At 34.1% G+C, this 25,552-nt stretch overlaps 2 protein-coding genes across 6 annotated transcripts; both read left to right on the top strand.

The window, feature by feature from the left end:
• Nucleotides 1-551: 551 nt before the first annotated feature.
• On the top strand, nt 552-1,622 carry LOC132169199 (uncharacterized). The gene is made up of 2 exons (XM_059580269.2): nt 552-702; nt 808-1,622. The coding sequence occupies exons 1-2, from the start codon at nt 573-575 to the stop codon at nt 1,620-1,622; spliced, it is 945 nt and encodes a 314-aa protein (XP_059436252.2). The 5' UTR covers nt 552-572.
• A 3,535-nt stretch (nt 1,623-5,157) lies between these two features.
• Nucleotides 5,158-16,896, top strand: LOC132170380 (Transducin/WD40 repeat-like superfamily protein). Of its 5 annotated transcripts, XM_059581345.2 has the most exons (14): nt 5,158-5,345; nt 5,525-5,661; nt 7,665-7,802; nt 9,654-9,784; nt 11,796-12,026; nt 12,616-12,644; nt 12,750-12,794; nt 13,191-13,291; nt 13,569-13,724; nt 14,228-14,283; nt 14,374-14,431; nt 15,935-16,055; nt 16,132-16,242; nt 16,350-16,896. In XM_059581345.2, the coding sequence occupies exons 1-14, from the start codon at nt 5,336-5,338 to the stop codon at nt 16,466-16,468; spliced, it is 1,443 nt and encodes a 480-aa protein (XP_059437328.2). In that variant the 5' UTR covers nt 5,158-5,335; the 3' UTR covers nt 16,469-16,896. The 5 variants fall into 5 exon arrangements, with proteins under 5 accessions (XP_059437328.2, XP_059437327.2, XP_059437326.2 ...); XM_059581344.2 differs by having other exon boundaries at nt 12,616-12,794; nt 13,569-13,634; XM_059581343.2 differs by having other exon boundaries at nt 12,616-12,794.
• Nucleotides 16,897-25,552: the final 8,656 nt, after the last annotated feature.

The raw sequence follows: 25,552 nt of genomic DNA, 5'->3' as shown, positions 1-25,552 counted from the left end.
TAGTTTGTAGTATATATACATAAACTTGCTCACTCTCACATTTGTCTTAACTTGCATAAAAAATTAAAAATGCATGGGGGATCGAATAGTCTTCATTGCTCATTCAAAGCTTATGGTAATCTCAATTAACAACTAAAGACAAACCCTTTGGCATAGAAGATGTATTAATTAGTTCCATCGGACTGATAGATTATTTGCTTTGACCCATCAAATGGTTAAGTATGTTGCTTTCTTCGAGGGTCACTATATCTCTACACTAATGAAGTTAAGATTTTTAAATTCAAAGAAAAAAAAAAGTAATTGATTTGATCAGACCAATGGTCGAAGACAAGTTTTGGAAGCTATCGAAGCACTCAATAGATTAGTGGTCCTCTTATGAGTAAACCCCACGTTAAATTTCCAGCACATTCTCTCTCTCTCTCTCTCTCTCTCCAATTGCATCATCCACGTATTATATATATAGAGAAATTAAGAGAAATTGGTCTATTTTTCTAAAGATGAAGAAGCAAATATAAGGAAGCTAGCTAGCACTCAAACTTAACGGTGTGAGGAACAGCAAGCAGGATACTAGGATGGGGCATCACTGCTGCAGCAAACAGAAAGTGAAGAGAGGGTTATGGTCACCTGAAGAAGATGAGAAGCTCATCAATCACATAACCACCTATGGCCATGGTTCATGGAGTTCAGTGCCAAAACTTGCAGGTATATATATTTGAACTTTCTTAATTTCCACTCATGTTTCTTGTTCTTATTAATCTTTTTGAAAAGTGTTTGATGTATTGTTCCTGAGGTGGTCTTGCACTGCAGGGTTGGAAAGGTGTGGGAAGAGTTGCAGATTAAGATGGATAAACTATTTGAGACCAGATCTCAAACGGGGTTCGTTTTCTGCACAGGAAGAGAGAATCATCATTGATGTTCATAGGATTCTTGGGAACAAATGGGCTCAGATAGCCAAGCATTTGCCAGGTAGAACAGACAATGAGGTCAAGAACTTTTGGAACTCTTGTGTTAAGAAAAAGCTCATTGCACAAGGGTTAGATCCCAACACTCATAATCTCCTTCCACCTTCTCACAGCAAAGCTAATAAAAATCACAACAATCCAAAACCCACTTCAGTTTTCTCTCTGCATTCACAACCCAAAGATGTTTCCATGGACATGAGAATACCATTTTCAACATTACTTTCTATTCTCCCAAATGATGATACTCCATCCATACCAATCTATGAAAACCAAAACCCTAATCTTGTATGGACAACCCAAGAACAAAATCCAAACACTTTCATGGAAACATCAATGGGAAGTAGTGTTCCAATTATCTCCTCTTCTCCCTCAAATACATCTGGGTTCGGGATTGTTAATGAAGAGAACTGCATATGGAGTAGCAATAATGGGTTTCAACCTATTGATCAGCTCAACAGACAGGATGAAATGTTGCAGCCACAGCAGCAAGAGAAGAAGGCGCCCAGTGAGATGGAAATTGAGAAGGCTGATGATATATTGAACATGGATGCTTCATTTGGGAGCTCAAACTTTGGCTTTGATTTCGTGGAGTCTCCATTATTGCCTTGTGGTATGTATTATAATACAAGTCCAGTGGATGGATTTGCATGGGATTGTTAGCTCCCCTGTTCCTCTAACTTTGATTTTGTGCAGTTCACACTAATATTATTACCTTGTGCTATGTACTATAATGTGAGTCCCATTAACCAATTTGCATGGGATTGTTTCCAACCCCCTCCCCTTTTCCCTCCATCTCCTTCCAATATGTATCCTATTGGCTTTTTTTTTTGTAGTCTATTACTTTGTTTTATTTGGTCAGGCAACAGCACAAAAAATGTCAAAAAGGGTACAGTACTACTTGTTGGTAATTAAGTAGTAGTTTGCTCTATCTGCTGTGAGAACTTTTTCCTTTACACTTTGGCCTTAATTTCTTCTTCAATATTGCATGCAATTAGCTTTGAGCAATTTAGATATCCACTCTCCACATAAAGATATCAATAAATCTTGGTACTATATATACTGTGTATAAAATTAAATTTTACAGTTGAAGTCACGATATTTAAAGGTTTTAAATAGCGTGTTATTATGTATATTGTTAAATACAACAATACAAAATATTGATAATAAAATAACTCGTTTAAATGTAAGGTTGCCGTGTCTTCTAATAAAAAATTTCAAGTTTGCTAGTAGTTTAAACTCGATCCCAAAGCACATTTGATCTTTTTGACCAAAAGGCCTACATGCCAAATCGTTTAATTTTATCCTCAAAGCAAGTTATTTAATTTCCTCCAAAAAGAACTATCTTATAAGACATGCACAATTCTCGAGGAGTATATTTGACCATGGCTAAAAGCACACACTACAACAAAGTTGTCGAAAATTAAGAGCATGTTTGAAATTGAGTTCGAGAAATAGAGTTTTTAAGTCAAAAAAAAGTTTTTGGGCAAAAGCTTCATTTTTAAGCTTTGGCCAAAAGTGTGTTGTTGTCATTTTTAGGCTTTTTGGACCCTTAAAAGTGATTTTATTTTTTTTACCAAACAAATATTTTTTTTCTTTAAATAGACTTTTTTAGTGTTAAAAGCACTTTTAGACCTCTCAAACACATGTCAAAGAGGCCCTTAGTCTAATAAACACTATCAAGATCGGACAGTAGTTACCTTTTTTTTTTACTGGCAGGACAATAACATATAACGGCTTTTTTCGTTAATGTTTTTTTTTTTATCCACTTTTGTTATCTATTCTCAAAACAAAAAATATTAACAAATAATCAAAAATACAAAATATTAAAGCTATTTTTATTTTTAGATCACATCTAAACATTTTCTCAAATAATAAAAGTGAAAATATCCTATAAAATCCATTAACAAACCGAGCCAACATACTGTTCATAGAAAATGATAGCATAGACAACGTAGCTTTCCTTGAGTTATACATGTTGAAAGCAATATGCTTGTCCTACGAGCTAATTAAAACTTATTTTGCTTTCATATAAATAGTTTAATTTATAGCATTCCCTTCAATATATCTTCCCTGTTACCGTGCACAATAATTAATGAACAATATAGAATCGAAAAGAGAGAAAGTCGAAATACAAATTTAACGTGGTTCAGCAATTTGCCTACGTTCACAGATAGGCAACTGTATTTTTACTCTTAATATATAATTCAGGGTTATATCATACATATATATAGGAAAAACCCTAAACCCTACTTGTACGGACAAATTAAAGAAATCCCCAAAACGTCGCAATACTCTGCTCCCATCTACTAATTGGCCTTTTACTGGTATTAATATGAGCCACAAATTTCAACATTCCCTATAATTCCTTCTAATTGTTGCTTATTTTAAATAAATAAACATGCCCATAGTAATTAATACACTCTTGATTATCTCCTGCATAACTATAATAAATAAAATATGCTGATGAATAAAAAGTCTGTTAGAGTTGGTGAAGGATATCTGGTTAATTTCAAAAAGCAATCCCAAGACACTCTCGTATATATTTGCTGATTCTTAGTCAAAAACAGATTATCTACCACTTGTAGAGTGGGTTTTTAGGTTTTTAATTTGTACTAACTAATGTTTATGTAAGGATTTAAGACATATTATGCTATATGGTATAATATCTGATCCAGATTTTGTTTCATTTATACATCTTTTATATACACACATGCTATTTATATATATATATATATATATATATTTTGACATGTCCACACAAGAAAATGGGGAGGAAAAAATTCGAACTAGTGACCTCCGTTTCTTGAGGTAGGGTTCACAATCGATTGAGCTATTCTTTTGAGACTATCTACATTACTATTTGTTGACTATAAATTGTCGCTTCGATATAAAAATAATAATAATAATAATAATAACTCTCTAGAGAGTTTCTCTTTTACTTGAGTTTTCCACCTTTTGTAAGTGCCTTAATTTTTCTTAGTGAGTGTCGGTCGAGGAAGAGGGAGAAGCGTAATCTCCTCCCTTACTTTTATTGAGGAAACTATATTTACACTCTTTTAATTATTACTAATTTTGCAATTGTACAATTAATTTTTCAATTAAATTATTTAGATTTTATATCTTAAAAATAATAGTTAAATTCCTAACAATTCTATCATGAAGTTATGTGTATTCTCTAGTTATTCTAAAGGACTCTAATTTATTTTTGGGTAAATATATTATAAAACCTTGAGTTAACCCGCCAAACTATAAAATTCCTAAATCATAAGTTCTTTTTTTTTTTTTTTTTTTTTTTTAGATTTTTTACTCTCTGGATTAATCAAAATGCCAAATAAATCACCACTGTTAAATTTTTATATTGCCCGTTAGTTCCAATCAAAATGCACTATTTTGTCATATCAGTATAGTAATTTTTTATTAACTTAATTTAAAAATTAAATCTAAAGAGTAAAAAAATTTTAAAGGGGTGGCCAATTATGGGGCTACCAACCCTGGCCACTCCTATGGGGTGGGCAAGGGGTGGTTTGCCTACCCAAGCCACCCCAAACCACCTAAGGGTGGCCGCGAGCCACCCCATGGGTGGTTTGGGATGGCCCGCATGTCACCCTTAAACCCTACGGGTGGCCGCAAGCCACCCTAAGGATGGGCAAACCACCCCTTGCCTACACTTGGGGTAGCTTGTGGCACTCCATAGGGGTTGGGGGGTAGCAACACCACCGCTAGTCACTCCTTCAAATTGTTTTTTTTTTTTTTTTTTTTTTTTTTTTTATAAAAAAAAAGATTTTATTTTTAAATTAAATTAATAAAAAATTATTATGTTGACGTGACAAAACAATGCGTTTTGATTGGAACTAACGGGCGTTGCAAAAATTTAAATGTGGAGATTTATTTGGCATTTCGATTAACCTAGAGAGTAAAAAATCTAAAAATAAAAATAAAAATTAGAAATTTTACAGTTTTAACGAGTTAACTCAAGGATTTATAATTTATTTACCCTTTATTTTTCTAATCCATATTTATACTTATAAACTAAATATATGTAGATATCACATAAAAATGTATACCGGTAGACGAATAAATATTCATAAAATATTTATAATTCAAATTGTTATTTCACATTCAACTCCTAAAATTGGACCTTGGTTGAACCAACTACCTTAAAAAAACATAGAAAAAGAAAAAGAAAAATAAAAAACCCAGAGGTTTCACTTCGAGTTTGTGACGGGGTGGTTCCACCGCCTTAGCAAACGCAAGTTTTGGTTTTGACCGTTTATCTCTGAGATTAGGCGCCTCCAAAGCTCTTACCATCTTCTTTCATCAAACAAGTCACCAGCTTTCTCCCTTCCTCTCTAGCTTTCTGTTCCTCTGAAGCTATGCCACAAGGTACTCTCCCTCCTTTACTTACGCTTTACTTTGATGGGCTCACATATATAATTTCAATTGTTCTGCCTTTTTTTCTTTGTGTGGGGGCGGGGGCGGGGGGGTCGTGGGGTTTGTTTTAAATTCAGGGTTTTGTTTCGGTGAATGACACTAATTGTGATACATGTACATACAAATGGCAGATCTTCCTGGGTTTTATTATGATGCGGAGAAGAACCGCTACTTCCCTATTAAAGGCCCAATACCCGGCTCTTCTCGTGCTTCTTCTTCTTCTTCTTCTTCGGCTGCTGCTCAAAAACCAACTCCAAAGTCCACACGGGTATGTACTGTTTTATGCATTATGTACTCAATATTTGATTTTTGTCCGGATGGCATGTCTTGAAGAGCTTCGAGTGTCATGGGGTTGGTGTTGTTGTTACTTATCTCTTACCAGAACACTATGTGTGTGTATGTTTAATGGGTTATGGTCAAATGTCTTGTTTGTTAGATAATGCATTTGATTTCCCAAGTTTTATTCAGCGTGCTTTAGTTAAAATCTTGCATCTGTTTTAGATGAAGGATGCTTGTGGTGTGTTGTTGGATAATAAACTTAATTTTTAATAACATTTATTTGAGTCCTTTCATATTCTCGTATGTTACTAAGTGACTTGAAGAGATTGTGTCTTTTGTTTTTTCAAGAATTATTTTACATAGGAGCTACATGGGATTTTTTCAAGAATTATTTTACATAGGAGCTACATGGGATTTTTTCAAGAATTATTTTACATAGGAGCTACATGGGATTTTTTCAAGAATTATTTTACATAGGAGCTACATGGGAATTTTTCAAGAATTAATTTACATAGGAGCTACATGGGAGTTATATGAGATGTAAATTAATGAAGTTAATGTGAAGAAGTTAGGTCATTTGTATCCTATAAATATCCATGTAAGTTATTATTTTAATTAAGTTGAATAAAAGATTACAAAGTCCTCTATTAATTCAGTGTTTCTCTTCCTTTATTGTGTTCTCTTAGTGTTTGTAGTTTCCAATTTTCAACAATGGTAACGTTAATGCTGTAAGAGTTGTGGCCGTTTAGCTACATTTTGATTAGTGTACATACATTTAGGTGGCATTTGAGAGTGTGTAGACTGTAATTTGAATCGTTTGGTTCCTTGAAAACAATGAGAATTATTAAATTGTTTGCTATGAAATTCGGGGCATATCTACTTATCAAAATAAAAAAAAAAAAAAAGAAATTCAGGGCATATCTACATTTTTCTTTGTTTTGATCAGCGGATATTGGTTGAATGCGATGATGCAATCTGGATTGACATTCATGCTTTGTGAAAAAGAGTTTAGACTGGGTTCTCAGCATCTAGAGGAGTAGGGACATTGTTCAAGCCTCAAGCCTCAGGGTGGCATATTATTTGGTGAAGGAAGCTCTATCCATATTTGTAGCATGTTCATTTATGGCCTTCTGAACTGTAGGAAACACCTCCCCTCCCCTCCTCTCCCCCTCCCCCCGAAATAAAAAAAAAAAAGAGCTTACACGTTATATAAATGATATGCCCGTTGATCATCTTTTGTTACAGAGGAAATTTTTCCTTATTATAGGGTCTGATTAATTTATAGAAAAAAAGAAACTAGATGTTTTCCTTGACTTCGTCATCAATTAAAGGTGTTGATCCACCACTAATTGTTTTCTCGCAAGGTACATTTTCCTGAAATCTAATCTTACCTCTTTGATGAGATTATGCATCATGATTTATACAAAAGTTGAGACAGCCATGAATTTTTCTTGTAAAACAAATATGACTACCAAATGGAGCATTAACCAAAAAAAAAAAAAAAATTAGTATTAAAAGTTGTAAATCTATTAGAACTAGTGCTAGAACATGCTGAGTTTTTGACGTGGCAAACAACCTTGTACTCCTTGCCAGTGAATACTGCGTGTATGATGTGCTTAGCTGCTAAGAAGAAGAAACAGCTAACTATTGTAACTTACTCCATTCACTGTACCTCTGCCTGTCATCATTGCATAAGGGTCTCAAACCTTTCCATTTACTTAATATATATATATATATATATATATATATATATATATATATATATATATATATATATATGTGACTTTTTCTATTGATAAATAACAATGTTTGCTTTTGAATGTGTATTCATGAAAATTGTTTTAAATTCTCATAGAAGAAGTTAAACCTGCATCTGGAGCTGTCCAAAATTTATAGCAGCCTCTGCCTCAATTGTTTTTTTCTTGCTCTTAATAGTAGTTCTTTCTTTAATTTTGGCTACAATTGGGCTTGCACTGAGTCGTTTTATCACAGGTCTTAGGTAGGAGAACTGGACTGAGAGCTTCTAAGCTGCTTCACCTTAGGGAGTTATTTGGTAACATTATTCCGTTCAGTAAAGGAAAGTGTAGCTTCAAGGAGGAATTCCAGAAGATACAGATATCACAACCTGTGGTATGTTGATTGAAGATAAGCTTATAATTTTTGAATTTATTGCTTTTCCAGCATTTTGTTCTCCTTTATCAACTCATGATTCTATACGAACTTCAAAATCCTTTTCTGAATATTTCTTCTCTGGGTAATAATGCTTGTTTTCTATGTTTTGTCATGGGCCCTTCCCAACTCTATGTTTACCATAACCAGTGAAAGTTGGAATTTTGGGAAACATATAAGCATCTAAGTATGGGCCATTGCCACCTATAACACGCAAATTTACTTGTAAAGGATTTGATAATCTATATGACAGTATCACTTAACGAGGGTTAATAGATTTTCTGTCATTTAAATGGATGGTTTGGTTTCTTCCTTTTTTATTTTTTTCGTTAAGCTTTTAAAAATTTGTTCATTCGAAATAAGAATCTTGGAACATGCTTCATCACAACTTACCCTTGTTGCAAGGTGGTGCCTGTTCCCCATATAAGGAGGAGGTCTTCAGTTCAACCCATGGGAAGTAAGGGATTTGTAAGAGGGAAGACCACGTGATTGTGTACCCTACTGTTACTATTTGATTAAAAAAGAAGGAAGTAGAAAGTAAAAAAAGGCTTCATCAGAGAAAAATATGCTTCTCTTTATGGAGTTTGATGGCAAGATTTATAAAGCTACTCTCGTGGATTCAAAATGTATGTGAACTATGCAGCCTGTTTGCTTCAGCCATGGCATTGAAGTCTAGTGCAAGTGAAGAAGTTCCGTTTTCTTTATGATTTTGCTCGCATGGCTTAAATTTGTGAATTTAAAAAGACTAATTGTACTAGATGGAAAGAGTTTCATTTTTGTCCTGTCAACACGGGTTGGATATAATGTCTCATGAACTGATTTTTGACTTGCCCTTTCGAACGGTATTTGAATGACAATTCATGTATGATGCAGCTATTGCTGTAGTTTTTCATGGGATTAGTGAAGTTAAAATCTTCATCTTGTCTGAGTGCAATACTTTTTTTTTTTTTTTTTGATAAGTAATTAGTATATTATCAAACATGCAGAGGGGCGTAACCCATGTACACAGGATGTATACAAAGAAACCCCTACTGATTAGAAGGTGGAAGATAACCAAACGGAAATGTATAGCATCACATCCCATAAAGAGTCAAGGGTTTAGCCGATAGAAGCAAACATCATTCCCTTTCTTGCTCTTTTTGTTTGCAACCTATGAGAGTATACATGAAGAACTGGGATCTTGAGATGTTTTATCTGATGTTGGCTCTGGGATCACCCAAAAGATTTCATATCAATGTCTCATTTCCTGTTATCTTTCATTGCATTAATCTATTTTTACTTAATTATTTTGCAATGATGTGTTCATATGAGTCATGACTCATGATATATCATTGTCATAAGGTTGCTATGGATTATTTCAGAATGTCATTTCATGACATGGTGAATTTATCTTTGAATCTCTAATTTATGAGTTGCATTAACCTCTGGGAATCACTGAGGCATGCATACTCTTTCCCACTTGACCGGTAATCCCAGTCATAATTATAGATAGATTTACAAACTGAGGTATTATGTTTTTGTTTTTCTTTTAAAAGTACTAGTCATCTAAATTGTATTTTATCATCGTCTAAATCTATCTATGATTATTGATTATGACGGGGATTACTGGCCAAGTGAGATTATGTACAATTATCTCTCTCTCTCTCTTGGTCAACTGGTCATGCATGTGGAAATTATATCATCATAATAAGGTTGATGTGGCTTGTTTCAGAATGTCATTTAAGGATATAGTGAATTGATCTTTGAAATTTGTAATATATGAGTTGCATTATACTTTATTTTGTTGATATTATTATTTTTTGTATGTTGCAGGTGTGGAAGTATAGTGAAACGGATAAGATTGTTGATGGTGCTTTGGAACAAATACACATTGATGTACAGACACCCGAGGGTCAAACTGAAACTGATGTTCTATTAACTGGCGGTGCAAATGGCTCTTTGAGGTATATTGAAATTGCATAATGTTGCACTTATGCCTTTATGCTCTAACAATTATGCAAGCTTTTTAAGACATTCCTTGACATTTGAGGTTTTGCAGTAAGCTATGGTCGCTTGAATAAATAATTACTGTCTTCTGGGTTCTAAGATTCTAGAAGTGGAACATGTCAGAAAAAATATTTACAACTCATGTGCTATTGTTGTGCCAGCAGCATTATAAAATGAAATGTCCTTTTAACAACTGAACGTTATGACTTATGTAAGGCACTTCATTCAGGTAACCTGATTGTGCTAGGAGGTAGAAAAAAGTGGAAGTGATTATTTTTCATTAATCATTTTTTTTTCTTTTTTGGACGACTTCAGAATAGTTGAACAATGCATTGATTTTTATACTTATTTTTTTCTTCCATTCAGGATAGATTTTTCTACCCTATTTTTGCGTTGCCAAAAAGAGAGTGGAGGGAACTGTTGGGTCCCATATTAAGGAATTTTAGATGCTAAATGCAGCTTATAATCTTTTATTACATATATAGTCCAAGATTATTTAAGTGGCTTCTTAATTGTTATCATGTGATATACTAAGTATTGATTTGGGACCTTGAGTAGACATATCTAGTACATTTTAGATGGGTCTGTAATGTGGCGTTTATAGACCTCGACTGCTCATGGTGTGTCATTCATCCGTAATTTCAAATAATATATCCTGCTATAAGGAGTTGAAGGGAATTTGTTTTCCTTCCCCCCCTTCCCGTCTAAGCTTAGGTGTAAAAGATACATCTATACCATAAGATAGTGTATGTTGAGGTTATTATTATTTCATTAAGTGCTTTCTTATGTCTTTTAGAATACACTATCAAAGACATGCCCATTACTTTGAAGTTTGTGGAACCATGAAAAAACGTGGTGAAAAAAAATATCATAATAATACAATATTACAATGTTACACATATCTTCTTTTGATAAGTCCACATAATGATATCTTCATGTCACTATTATTACTATTGGCATGTTCTCCTAACATTTCAATCTCTTCTTCAAAGTTGTCTTTATATAGAGAGAATGGAGCCTTGACATGTTTGTGATTGTATTAGTATTCTACTTTGTGTTTTATGGCTCTAGGTTACATTTTCCACCAGTGGTCTTATGCTCCATTGTCAGATCAAATTCTACTCAGATCTTTTACCCTACTAGATTGATGATACCTTGGTTGCGATACTGTAGGCTTTTAATGTGGCTCAGTTGGTAGACTTGGTATAGTTTGTTGTCTGCCCTTTTTTCTCTTACACAGAAATTTTATTTTTTTCATAGGTAATCAAAGAAATATCATAAAAAGCATAAGGCACTCCTAAGCATACAGGAAGTCGAGAAGGACACCAAAACATCAAAATTAAAAAAAAAAAACAAAGAAAACACTTGCAAAAACCCAATAGATAGAAAAATCTCCCTAGCATCAAAGTTAATCGAGCACTCTAAATTCTTAAGCTCTCTACTCCCTTTAGGTTTTGAAGCAGAAACTGGAAAACCCTTCTCATCACCCCTGAAGGAGATCCCCATAGTGTGATAGCACGATTTCACATCTAGCACTGCCTCGGCGTAACCTACAACCTCCTCCTCCTTAACCCTCTCTCCTCTTACACAGGAAATTGGTATTCTCTTGCCTTAGAAGTTCCAGTATGTGCTTTTGCAGAGCCAGCATCCTTATTTTAATTTTAGTACTACTACTTTTCAGAGTACAGAGTAATGCTCACTTTTTAGAAAAACTAAGCTTGTTAGTTTCTGATTGTTGCCATGATATAAAAACTTTTATGTGATGGTGCTGCAAATTGGACAGCATAATGCTCAGTTTTTATAAAAGCTAAACTTATCAGTTTTTTATTGTTATTATGATATAACAATAACATTTCTGTAATAGTGCTGCTAAATTTCAAGTTTTTGTATGGTTTTTATGAATATTTAATTTTTATGCATAATAAGTCCATTACAATTTATTGCATATGAAGTTTTGTACTCTTGCAGTTTTGTTGAAGTTGGAAAAGTTAGACAACATTTTGATTACGGGGTAAAATGCATGCCAGATCGTGTGTGGCCTTTAATTAAAGAAAACGATGCAGAGTTTGTGAGAATTCCTGGGCATATTCGGAGACTTGCTGGAGCTTCATTACAAATGTCATCAAATATATCTTGTATAAAATTGTTCAGAAAGCACTCTTCCACAATGGATGATAGTTCAAACATCCAGGAAGCGCTGTATCCTTTCAAATTTTAGTAAACCTCTGTTGTCATATTGCTTCTTCTTTTTTTTCTTTTTTTTTAATCTTTATCGAGCTTTTCATATCTATTTAATTGAATTTCTAGGAATTGGATATTTCCCAAACTCTTGTTTTATTTGTTTAGTATTCATATGCAGTTTGATCCAAATCTTTTAGCAGATTTGTGATTTATTGGGTAATGCCCTTCACCTTTGTGGCTTTATCACTGTAAGGAATCATCTTTCTAGTGTAATTGTCGGAAGAAGTAAGTAGTTTATCTTTTTAATTCCTTATACAATGTTCTTATAGCTTCTCTTGGAGTACTGGATAGTTCTGTAGTCCCTATCGTAACCTCTTTGGTCTTCATGTAAAGAAGTTTTTCACGGGGGCCCTGCCATTTGATTCTCAACTTGCTTCTATATGTTTACTTGTTTTATGGTTTGCATAGTTTATATGGTGGGGTTCACTTTTGACGTACCCTTTATGCTCTTAATACCTAACATGTTCTTTGTTGAAACAATCTTCATTAAATTTTTGAAAAGGAAAATCTACTTTTGCAGTTGTAATGCCTTGACATAAGAAAACAGGATAAGTACTCTGGGATCAGAGACATCAGGTGGATCACTCTATATTGTTAAACTCATTGAACCACTAGAGCTTGATTCAAATATCCGTACTATAAGTCAAAGAATACATAAGGTTGCTTCTTTCGATTGTACAGTCTGGACTGCAGATTGCAATTTTAATGGGAGTCAAGCAGTAACTGGCAAGTTTTTTTCTGCTTTCTCTCTCTCAATCCCCTCTTTTTCTCTTTAGGTAAGATTTTAGTCTTTAGTTTATCCTCATGTTCGCTTATATGCAAACTTCTCCAATACTGAGACTAAGTTCCCATAAGGGTATATTGGTTTTTCACTTTCCTGTCTTCTTGTAGCAAAAGGATAACAGTGGGTCGCTCTTGACATGAATTTATAAATATTTGGCCTTATTTTATATTGTAGCAATTGCATCCACTTGTGAACTGTACTTCATTTTTGGGTCATGAAATAAAAATTGGAAGTAAATGAAATCTAGTGAGGAAAATTGAAGCTGGTAATTTCTCCCTTAGAATGCTTTCAGTCTACATTTGTTAGGACGTTTAAAGTTTGTCTTTTGATTGTTATAGGTACTAATCTTGGAGCTGCTTTAGTGGATTTGGAAACTGGAGTACGATCATGGGTGTGTCGTAGTAAAAGTGATGTCTTTGCGCTACAATTTATTCAATCGGTAATTTGTGCAACATTTGAGCTTCAGTAGATGTGTATTTGAGTTGCCTGATGAAATCATACACATCTATACTTCAATGGACTAAGCCTTTGGATCGTGGGTGATTTTTATATTTTGGTTTTATACATTTCTATTATATGATAAAAAATAAAAATAACTATTTATAATGACATGAAGGTAGAATATTTTCTTTTTTTTGTGCGTGTGTATGTGTTTTTTTCGTTTCTTTTTTTGCAGCCATATTCTTGAAACTGATGTCTTTTATTTATTGTTGCAGGGAAATGCTATTTTATGTGGACTCAGGAATGGGGTAATTGTGACCGTGGACGTTCGTGAGAAACGGGTGGGGAGTTCTGCCAGACTTATTAGACACAGAATAACTCATGCACCTTTGGATAAAACTGTTGGAAATTCTACTAGGAAATTGTTTGAGGTATGAAGTTTCTTTAGGAAATATTAAACTAATTTCGTTTTTGCATGAGTGTATCTTTATGTGTTCATTTTGAGACCCAGAAGTTCTGTCACCAAACATTTCTTTTTTAATGTGGATATTTATTGTGAAGATACTGTAGATTTTAATGTCTCTTCCCTGTTAATAAATCAGTTTTTAAGTCTTCAAGTACGTTCAAATAAACACTAATTTTTTCATAATCTGACTTGAGACAACAAGTTCTCCTTCTCCATGTTTGTGTTTTAGTCTGTGATTCAAAGTGATGAGGAGCTAACTGGGAATAAGTTTGGGCACTGCATTGATTCTGTTTTCTGTGGTTGGTAACTTAGGTTTCCACATATTTACAGCTTTTTCATAATTTATTTTTATAATTGATCTTTTTGAAACTTCTATACTTATATTTGATGAACTATCCCATGAGAACCTGTTTGAAGCTGCTTTTTAGTGAAGCTTTGGATAATGGAATTAGATCTCTTGTTGTGCAGCTCTCTGGAAACATATATCCTTCATGTACTGTAAAAATGCCTTCATCTATTTCTAGGTTAGTGGCAACATCTTATGGACTTCTTTTTTCCTTCAAATTGTCTTTTTTATTACATTTATAACTTTTACTTTGGTTTTGGAACTCTAGTTTGGTATCACTTCAGTTTGATGACCACTACTTCTTGGCAAGCTCCATGGATGGATCGGTAAGTGTTTGCTCTCTTTTTAGAATTCTATTTGCTTAATATGTTCCTGTATTGAGCATAACAATAAAAATTGAATTGTTCTGTTATTGTTAGCAAAGGCGGAGTTAAGGGGCCTTTGCCCTCCAAAAGTTCTTGAAGTCCTCCAAAAAGTCTAATATATATATTTGGCTCTTATACAACTAAAAGGTTAGCCCAAAAAATCTAGAAACAAGTGTAGTTAATTTTTCTAAAATATAAAATTTTGGTCTCCAAAAGTTTCTAAAAGCCAAAAGATTTCATTTTCTAAAACACAAGACGTAGCTCATAAGTATGTCTTGTTGGCTTTCCTTCATTCTCCGCTTATTCCCTTTCTGGCAGTGGCTATCCCTCTCTCCAAAACCAGTTTGAGGTGTGCATGAAGAGCATCTAATAAGATAATCAAGCTGTACTTGAGATCTTTTATGGGATTTTTATTATGGCTAAGCCTTGGGCAAAGTGTTTATCTTTAATAGTATTTGGCCATGATTTTAAGATTCAGAAGGTATTTTTTCTATTTTCTTTCCTTTTGTTGCCTATCAATCAAAAACTTATGGTTCAATATAGTAATTTTTAGCTCTACATTAATGGGAAATTAAAATTTTCAATTTTTTTCAGGCCTGTTACATTTTTATAAAAATAATTATTTGCTTTTTTTTTCCAACGTTTTGATATACATAATTGTAATGAACTTTCAGTTTACAAATTCTGTTTTTTTTTTTTTTTTTTTTTTATCTCCTAGTTAGAAGGACCTCTAACTATATTGCAGAAATAACACAAAAAAAAATGGAGATTGGCATGATTTGGGTATATCGTATGTAATTCTCAAGACATGCACGATTTCCCTCTGCCTCCCATGTCTTCTTACCTCCCCTTGAGAGGACTTTTTTTTGAATGCTCTAACAAATGGAGGGACTCATTTCCAATAACCAAAAGATGATATTTTCTTGGTCTCTGTTTTGCTTCCTCTTTCATATTAACACTACAGATTTATATGTTTAGCTCTAATCACATGCTCCAGTGACATTGGTTATTCTGTGAAATGATTATTATCTAACCATGACATTCTCTAATGTTAACGTTGTTGTCTAAGCTAATCCTTCTATGTCTGATTGCAACATTGGAACAACCTTGTAAAAAATGTATCGCACACGCATGGTAGACATTATTTTATGCTAGCAGCAATACATGCTTCATAGGAGATATGTACATTTCCATTGCTGCTAGCTTAAAATAATGTCTCCATCTGGAAATCTTGGTTCAAACCCTTTGCTACTGGGTGAAAGATTCCTCTTTGCATTTATTGCAGTTGTTTTTTCATGAGTATTCTAATTGTAATAATAATTATTGCAATTAAATTTCCAGTATATATATGTATGTATGTATGTACTTAGATTTCCACATTCAGTTTCAAGTTTGTGTTATGGTTGGCCCATCCAAAAAGGGAGAGAGGGAGATTTTCATTCCTAGGCTTGCATTCTTTTCCAGGTAAAACTATATGATCATCGTCTAATCCAGAGAGGGGCCGTTCAATCTTATGAAGGGCTTGTTAACTCTCATACCCGTATACAGCTTGCAGTTGACCCATCCGAGAAATTTGTGATGTCAGGTATTCAAGTGCTTGCTATTTAACTGGTGGCATTCTCAGAAATTTGAGCTTTTCTGACATTGTATTCATATTTTAGGTGGAGAGGACTGCAAATTACGGCTCTGGAGTATCAAGTCTGGTGAATTGCTCTTTGAGGAAAAATTCTCTAATTCGGTCCCTTCAACCGTGTGCTGGCATAGTGCTGAAAGTATCTAGATGTCTTCTTAGTTTCTCATCCTAATAATATTTCAGATGCTCTTTGACATATTTTATTTTTCCAATTTAGAAACTTATTAGTATTCAATTCCTGTGTAGGATTGATGGGAGTGCAAGATGAAAGACAAAGCTATCCAGAGTATCTATATCAGCAGAGATATGGTTTGGAGGCATGGCTGGGATCCCATGAAGGACTGTTTTACATGCATTGGTCATAAGTTTATAGTGAAGCAGTGATATCTGTCTCAAGTGTATAGTTGGTGGTGAGATTCTGGCTCTGAAAAGCAGTTCCCCTCAAACGTGCAAAGCATTAGATTTTCTCTGATATGGATGAGCACAACATGACAACACTAACAGCGCAGAGGGCCTTTTGCGAACTAAATCAACAGGCGATGCCATCTTTTCGTCCTAAGAGATAGCTATCGATGTAAGCAGGGTGAAAGAGTAATGTGCTTGGCCCGTTTCAGCTGAGTTTTCCTTGTAAGGGCTGCAGAATATTAGTTTTGAATTTTTCCCTTGCAGTTTTGATGTATATAGTAGTAGTTGAGCATAACATGTACCTTCCAAGTAGAAGTCTATGGGATTTGAGATAGTTTTTATTGGCTTGAAGGAATGTGAGATGCAATTTTGAGATTTGTCTGGATCATTATCGTATGAGGACTTATAACTGTATTAATCAAATGAAGGTTGGATTTCATGCAAAGGGCTCCAAGTATGATTGCAAGGTTAAGGGAATATCAGATGATGCTGTGACAAAATCTCATAATGATAAGGCCAAATAAAGTTTGTGTATACGTAGTGGAAGACAAAATGACACCACTCTAAATTGGTTTTAGTGAATGGCTAGTTGATCATCATATTCACTTGTTTTGCTTTTTCACACGGCAAATATCATTGTTGAGAGGATAGAGGTTCTCAGTAATTTTGCTGCTCGAATTGCTAGTAATTTGAATAGCAAATATGAGAGAACTCTTATAAGGTTCACCTATTTAGATAAGTTTTTACTTATCAAAAAAAAAATTTAGATAAGTTTTAAACAGTCTGCTCATTTGCTGAAGTAGGTGGGTTTTATGTGACTTCTTTCATTTTTTGCCTGAATTGCTAGTAATCTAAACAAAAAATTATTGGGATTCATATTGATTGTTGATGGCCAATCCAAGTGGGTGTTCTCAAATATTGAGCATGCACACCATGGGTCTTGATTACGATTTGATTTCACCAAACCATGCAGTCTAGATTTACTGTTAACCCTAGCAGATCATAATGATAATCACCCATCACAAATTAACTTTTGGTAAAGAAAAGCTATATATGTTCACTTTAATCACTTTTATCAAGGGAGACAAGTAGTTCTTTTGCTCTTTCTGGATGACTAGACTGCTGAGTGGTTTCTAACTTTGTGTTCTATCTACAGCTACAGTATCTCATTGGGGCAGAGTCAAGTCAAGCTGCTGTAGCCTGTAGGGTGGGTTGAGTCTTTGTTACAAAAGCTTCTTAAAGTGTTAAAAACTCACTCAAAATCAAAAGCAACGACAGAATGATGCTTTGATTGCCAAAAGCAAACCACGTTACCCTCCTGTTATAGACATGTAGAACTTAGAAAGAGGTGGGGAGAAATGAAAAAAAGGCAAAGATCATCAAAATCTATGTGTCTCTGTCTTGACTTAAACATGCTTTTCCCTAGCTAACGTTTTCACTACGACGGAAAGTTGTTGATCGAATAATCTTGATGTTACAAATACATATATATGGCTTTGCTTTTAGGCATGGTGGAGCGTGATATTTGAACATGAAGTTGTACGTTGCTCGTACATAATCTAGACAATAAACAAATAGCGGGGAGACTCGTTGAAGAATGAAGATGCTGGCGGAAAACATTTTGGTGCCTAATTCAACGAGTTATTTGACAGAACACAATAGGCAAGAGAGTGCGCACGCGGGGGGGGGGGGTGGGGTGGGAAGAGTCCGTCACTTTTACTTATGGCAAGGACCAGAGATCAAGGGTCTGATATGGAAGATGATATATTCTCATAAATAGCTTTTCTTATTGAGCTAAATCTAAATAGATAAGACCGTCAATAAGAAGATACCCTTTCTTCTATAGTCCTCTTATCACAAGTCAATTAAGCAGATGACTATCGGTGGTCAGCAATTCCCCGAAGAGAGGGAACTTGCCGAACACCGTCCATCCTAAGGGTGAATAGACCTTTATAAATCGTTGAGTAGCAAGCTTTAGTGAATTTTGAGCGGGGTTTAGGGATTTCTAGTAAATGGTATGGCCATACGGTAACCTAAATTATCACTTCCAAGTGTCCTTCTACAAGATTTTGCTTTGGTAAAACTCCACAAACTTCCATAGTTGCTGATTGGGAGAATAAACGTACAAAATCAAAAACTCACAACAAGCCACCGTAGTCGGAAGCATGTTCACCTTGTCATTAGCGTGATCCTCACGATCGAGAAGTTCAAATCTGTCTTCAAACCGATGTTTTTGAAAACACAAAAACATGCACTACCAAATGCCATTAGAAAACACCATGATCAATTAGTCAAGCAATCTGTCTCATCATATGGCCGGCAGTGTCTCTCCTTGTCTTATCCCCTTGACGTTATTGTGTGCATGCATGCCCTCTATTACATATCATGATGCCCCTATATATATGCTAATCATATTTTTCACTGAATTGGCTTCATTATTGCATTAGAGATTTTGGCATTTACGAGCCTGATAAAGATATTTAGTACTGTCTTATTGTGCCAATTTGGAGATTTTTCCTTTTGCCCCAATCTCTGCCTTTATTATTATTATTTTTTATGCGGATAGACTACTAAACAGATCGATCTAACTATTTTCTACCTGGACAACATGAAAATGTTTTTTCATTCCATAGACCATGCCCCCAATTCCCAATTCTCATGATGGTAGAACCATTTGGTCGTACTTCCATATGATTTAAGTCATATTATACTTAATTAGAAGAAAAAAAAGAAGTAATATTATACTTGCAACTATTTTATAACTCTTTTTACAGCTTGTTCATGGGTGTTAATAAGTTATATAAAAGAGGTTTAGGTCTGATATTCTTCGTATGATTTAGATGTGTAAACCTATAATCATTTTGGAAATCAATTTTTCTATTCTAGTGAAGTTGCATGTACCAAATTGCTGTGATATATTTGTCTTTCTAGCAGTTTAAATGGGATTATCCAGTGAGAAATTTACTAATAAAGTGTGGCCCATATGCCATATGATATTTAGTGTGGTTTAATTAATCACAAATTCAAAGTTTTTGGTAATTTATTCCTATAAGGAAATAATTTGTGGAATTATAATTAGAATTAAATTCTTATTCCTTGATGGAAAAAACAATTAAGGTAGAATTATATTTGAGGCTCTTTGACCTAACCTATAAATACCGAGGTTGTGTATTCTATCTATAAGGCATTATGGGTATGAGTTATGTTACATACTCATCTCCTATTTCACTCTCATACCATTGGGCTGGTGTAGCAATATTCATCAATCCTTAGATCAACTTTTATAAACATATAAATAAAACTCAAGGGTAGATAACTTGGCCGTGGGAATTATCACATCAACGCAATGGTATTGGAGTGGGATGAGATATGGGTATTTAGAAAACTCTATGAGCATAAGTCAGAAGACACCTCTCTACTAAAGTTTTGATTATGAGATTTTTTGTTTCGCTTGATCAAATATAAAGTGAACAGAAAGTTGTTCCATAATCCAAATATATATGACATTAAAATAGCATGGGTGTACGTCTTATTTAATTAATATAAACACTCTGTCACGTATGTACTCAGAACTTCTTTCTTTTTAATAATTGAAACTCAATATATACATAAAATACTCAATTGAAATGGAAGTAGAATTAGGGAAACAAATTCAAATTTATAACTTTTTATTCTGAAACCGTGTCACATTACCACCCTTTTTTTTTTTAGTACCACACATTTACAATTTAGTGATAGCTTTTTATAAATCATTGTGAATATATGAGCTAGATTGATTTACTTTCATCTCTTTCCTTCATAATGAGATTCTATAATTGCACACACTTCAGAATTATCAATGATTAAAATTACCCATAGGAATCCATGAGCAATCATAAAAAGCCATAGGAATGATGATAAAAGAAAGCCTTTCTCTTTCAGAGTATCCATTTGCTTTTCCCAGAAATATTTGATATAAAAATAACAAGAGCCAAAAAAGCCAAGTAGCAGTTTTGTTTGAGAGGGAAGCAGCCAAGAGGATAAAAACACAGGAGATTTGGAATCGGCGGATGACGACGGAGAGCACCCTTTAATGGTCTGGTCCAGGCTTCCAGCTTTTGATCAAAGAAGACGACATGCATTTACAGATTGAATTAAATTTAAAGGTGGTGGGAATTGATGAGGAAATTGAGAGGAAAGAGACCCTTCAGCAGTGCTTTGGATGCCAGATCCGTATGACTTTACACGCAAAACAATGGGGGAGGGGGTTTTCTCTCTTTGATTTTCCCTTTCATTATTGCATGCAGTCTCGTCCAAAACAAAAGCTTCAAACCCACACATTTTTTTGAATCATTATGTCTCCTTTCTCCTTTGTTTATCCATTACCATATTTGATTCCCTCATCATGCTTCCAAAATTACAATAACCTCCTCCACCCTTAAACAACTACTCATTTGTCTCTTTCTCTCTTTTCTTCTTAAAAAACCCATGTTGTTTATACATGATCTCTTATATATATATATACTTTTCATCTATCTTTTTAATGGTTAATTTATAAAAAGGTTTTTCTTCTCCCCTTTTTCTTTTTTTATTTTATTTTATTTTTCCTTTTTTCAAAACAAAACATTAAAAACACAAAATATTCACATACCACAGATAAGAATATATTTTCAAACAAAAAATAACCTCCAAAAATCATTAATAAACCGGGCTATAATAGCCAAGATATCTAAATGACGTCTTTAAATAAAAATAAAATAAAATAAACCCATGACTCGTACGTATTAAGCATTTTTTAGCATCAAACTCTTTACAAAAAGAGTACAACGTACAATAGAGAACAACCCATTTCCTATTTTATTTCTAATTTGATGAAGATATCTTGCCGCAGAGATAGAGAACAAGAGTGGGGATATATAGGCCAATATATATAGTCAACAACCTTGAGTCAAACAAAAGCACATCCAAGAAAAATTGACTGCCTAAATTCATATATCAGAACAATTTAAAATATGGGTGACAATTCGTGTTTTCGTATCAAGTTCGGTTAATTCGTATCGAGTTATGAGAATAAGACTAGCCATATATGTCAATCTTAACCTTAAATATTTAATTAAACGAGTTAGACTCTTAAACCCTAACCCATTAATTTTGTATTGAGTTCGTTGGTCGTATGAAAAAATTTCAATCATAAATGTCACATATGTTATGACATGTCGAATTTGGGTAATATATGACTCAACCTTTAATACAACTCATCTAATTAACTCTTCAACCTTAACTTACTAATTTTTTGTCGGATTTGCAAAAATTACTGGCCTAATTCAAGGTATTTTAGTGATAACTTTTTAATATATACTTTTAATTTTTTTAATTTTTCTTTTTGGGTTTTGCCCGGAATAATTGCCTTTTTAAAAAATATATATATATAAATAAATAAAATTCTTGTCTTTTCCATTATACCGAAGAGGCAAAGAGCATTGTCTTTTCTTCTTTCGGTGAAGTTGTAAATGAATATAGTAATGGGAACCGACTCTTGTCTATAGTAGTTAAATAAGTGCTTCTCTTAATCATACATACAAATCAAACAGTGCCAAAAAGCAAGAATATCCTTTATATAATTATATTATATATATATCATATATAAGAAAAACAGTAATCCCTTTCATCCACAAAGAAAAGTGAAAGGAAACACATTAGTAGGTGAAGAGGAGGGCGGCATAATGATGAGTACTCCACAAATGAAGAAACCAAAGAGCAACACTAGAATCTCATATACATATCTTCATGGTTAAATGATTGGTTGGTAGGTTCTGTTTGGAAAACAATAATAAGAATAAACTGTAGAGATATTTCACTATTGTAGTAACCCTAAAACTCTCTCTATATATATATAATATATATAAATCCCAAAAACACAAACCACAAAGATGGAAAGAAAAAAAAAAAAAAACCCCTTTTTTTTTCTTTGTTTTTTCTTACTCACTTACCTATTCGAAATGGGATTTGGACCACTTGGAACTTCATGTTCACTGGCATTGAACATCTTTTCTTGCCATGGCAATGGTGGTTTACTTCCTCTTCTTCCAACATGGATGGCGCCATTGGTAGCCGTTGAGACGGTTTTGCATGTTGAATCGGTCTTGGACTTGGCAGCGCCATGTCTTCTTGAAGTAAATTCCATGGTGTTTCTCTTCAAGGCAGCTCCATCTCCAATGTTGGTGAGAGGTGGTGGCGGGAAGCTATCTTTCATGTCGGCCATGGTAGAATCAGAGAGAAGTAGTAGGCAGAAGAAGAGGGTCAAAGAGGTGAGGTAGGGAGTGAGAACATCATCACTAGCCATGCAAAATGAAAATATATAGAAAATCATTCAACGGGTATTAATTAAGTCATCAAGGGTTGGAGTTGGGCATATATGTTAAAGCTCAGAGGTGAAGATAGATGGGAAAGAGAGGTCATGTTGAGACTGATACCTTGTAGGGCTTATTATAAGAATTCAAATGAGAGAGAGAGAGAGAGAGAAGAAAAAGAGGAAAGCAAGGGTGGTGAAGTGCTTTAACAATGCCTTTGAGGTGATGAGGAGATGTATTGCTTTAACATGTCTTGGGGTGGTGACTGTGAGGGGAAAAAGAATGTGTATGTGTCAGAGAGAGAGAGAGAGAGAGAGAGAGGGTGATCTTTTGTTTGACCTTTATGACAGTAAGCGCGCCCTTGAAAGCAAAGCCCATAGTCCCCTACCAGGAGGACCAAGTAGAGCCCACTCACCAAATGGGTGCATGGAGACTGGAGTCAAGCAAACTATATATATATATCAAAAACAATACATAATTGAAGTAGCTAGAAGTAATGCTACATATTACACTCTTTTTATTTAAAATTAAAAAAAAAAAATCAAAAAACTAATAGACTATCATATCATACCAATAAAATAAAAATGAGGTAAAAATGTAGTACGGAAAATTGCTCATTCACCGATAACCCTGAACATGTGTTGAGGGATGCATTAAAATATCAAAAAGAACCTAGTGCAAACTTTTTGCTCAAGCTTTACATATTTTTATATCAAATCTGAGTTGAAAAATCAAACATAACTATTTCGTTGGAGTTGGTGATGGTATGATGTAAACATTGTCTACGGTTTGTGCTACAACAATAACTACAATGATCGATCAATTCATTTATTATCTAAAAAAAAATTTCCATGTGGTAGCCGGCCCTAGGTTTTCTCTATGAGAAAAAACATATCGGAGGAGGTTGCTCCACCCTCCTTTTCCCTCCCCTTTTTTTGGTTTTTTTAACCAGTTCAGTTATTCCAGCCATCCATTTACTTATACTGCATTGCCTCCATATGCCCTCCACCGTGCAACGCCGCTCTTCGTCTTCTCAGAATCAATTGAACTTTAAATCTACTTTTTCAAATCTAGATTTAGTCTTCTCAATTTGTTTCGCTCAACCACACACCAGCCCACTGTGCTCTCTGGCTCCTTAGCTGCCCATCGGTGCAAATGGCTCCATCTCGTCCCACCACGCACCGGCCAATGCGCTTCGCCTTCATATTCTGGGCTGTTGTAGCTGTTTTATTTTTTTATTTTTAATAAAGATCTGAATTCTCCTTAAATCTACTTTCATGAGCGATCTTTGGGGGGAAGGTTTTTATCCTGGTTTTTAGGTCAAAGAAGATTAGTTTTGGTGTTAGGGTTTTACTCCTATGACCGAGAAAATAAAAGTTGAAAATATGGGCTAACTATGTATTAGATTGAGTCTGCGTAGAGCAGATCTGTTATATAATTGTAAGTTTGGACATAGTTAGCGAATGTTAAAGTCATAGATAAGATTTAATTGTAAGATTTTTATATTTATCTCTATGACGTTGTAACTTCATAGCTTTGATTATGATTTATCATAACTTTATGCTCTGATCTTTTTTCAATGAATGAATATGAAATATTTCCCAAAAAAAAAAAAAAAAAAAAGTCACTTATTATCTTAAGAAGTAGCGATAAATAATAATTTGCCATCATCAAAGTTGACTATTTTTAGGTTCATTAAGCTCCTATATATATATAATATATAATATATATGAATGATGAAGTCAGGCCAAAAAATAGAAGGAACCGATGGTCAAGGGCTTCTGTGCTTCCTTCCTTCAAAGCCGAATAATGGCTTCTTCAACCCCAAGAGGATTTTAAGCCCATAAATAGAAAAAGCCCAATAGATCACGCTTCTAGGCCTAAAAGGGATCGTACTCTCTTCCCATGCTACTTAAAAAGCTATAGTCCAGATAAACACAAAGTTGTGGCCGGCAAAGGGTTAAACATCTGCGACAATTTCAGTTGTCAATGCTACTTGCTTGAATCTTATCATGGACTAATTAATTCCGCAAATTTGATAAGTAATTAATAAGTTAATTAGAATTAAATCATATAGTTTTATGCATATGTTTCAACACAACTCGAATTTGACAAATAACATTTAGGGTTGACACTTTTTGATACAACCCACGAACCTAACACGCATTTAGCAAGTTAGAATGAGCAGTGTTAGAGAACCAAAGAGTAGGAGCCAAAATTCTTTCCAAACTAACATGACAAGAATTTTAAAATAAAAATAAAAAATAAAAAATCTAAACAACCTGTCTGGGGTGTTTAAAATTCTTGCCACGTTAGTTTAGAAAGAATTTTGGCTCCTACTCTTTGGCTCTCTAGCACTTCTTGGTTAGAATTTGAGGTCTAACTCATTTTATTAAATAGATCGGCTTATATATATTGGTTTATCTCACACGACCCAAACCCAACATACGAATACGAATTACCCCGCTATACCCAACATCATGTACTTAGCAGCAACAAACAAACTGAACATGCAAGAGATTCCCAACCAAAAAAAAAAAAAAAAATGGTAGATATAAGAAGTAAATTGCACAAGTGTAAAGTTATTCTATTTCTTAAATGACAATGTCATCATATAGCAGTAGCAGCAGAAACAGCAATACAAATTGTAAAGTACCAATTAAGTGAAACAAAAGAAAGCATGATATATAGTATAGAAATTAATTAATTAAGAAA

This window comes from Corylus avellana, chromosome 1 (assembly GCF_965113065.1).
Source record: "Corylus avellana chromosome 1, dhCorAvel1.hap1.2, whole genome shotgun sequence".
Lineage (NCBI taxonomy): Eukaryota > Viridiplantae > Streptophyta > Magnoliopsida > Fagales > Betulaceae > Corylus > Corylus avellana.
Note: the sequence above shows the minus strand (reverse complement) of the source record. Positions and strands in the feature narration are given on the sequence as shown.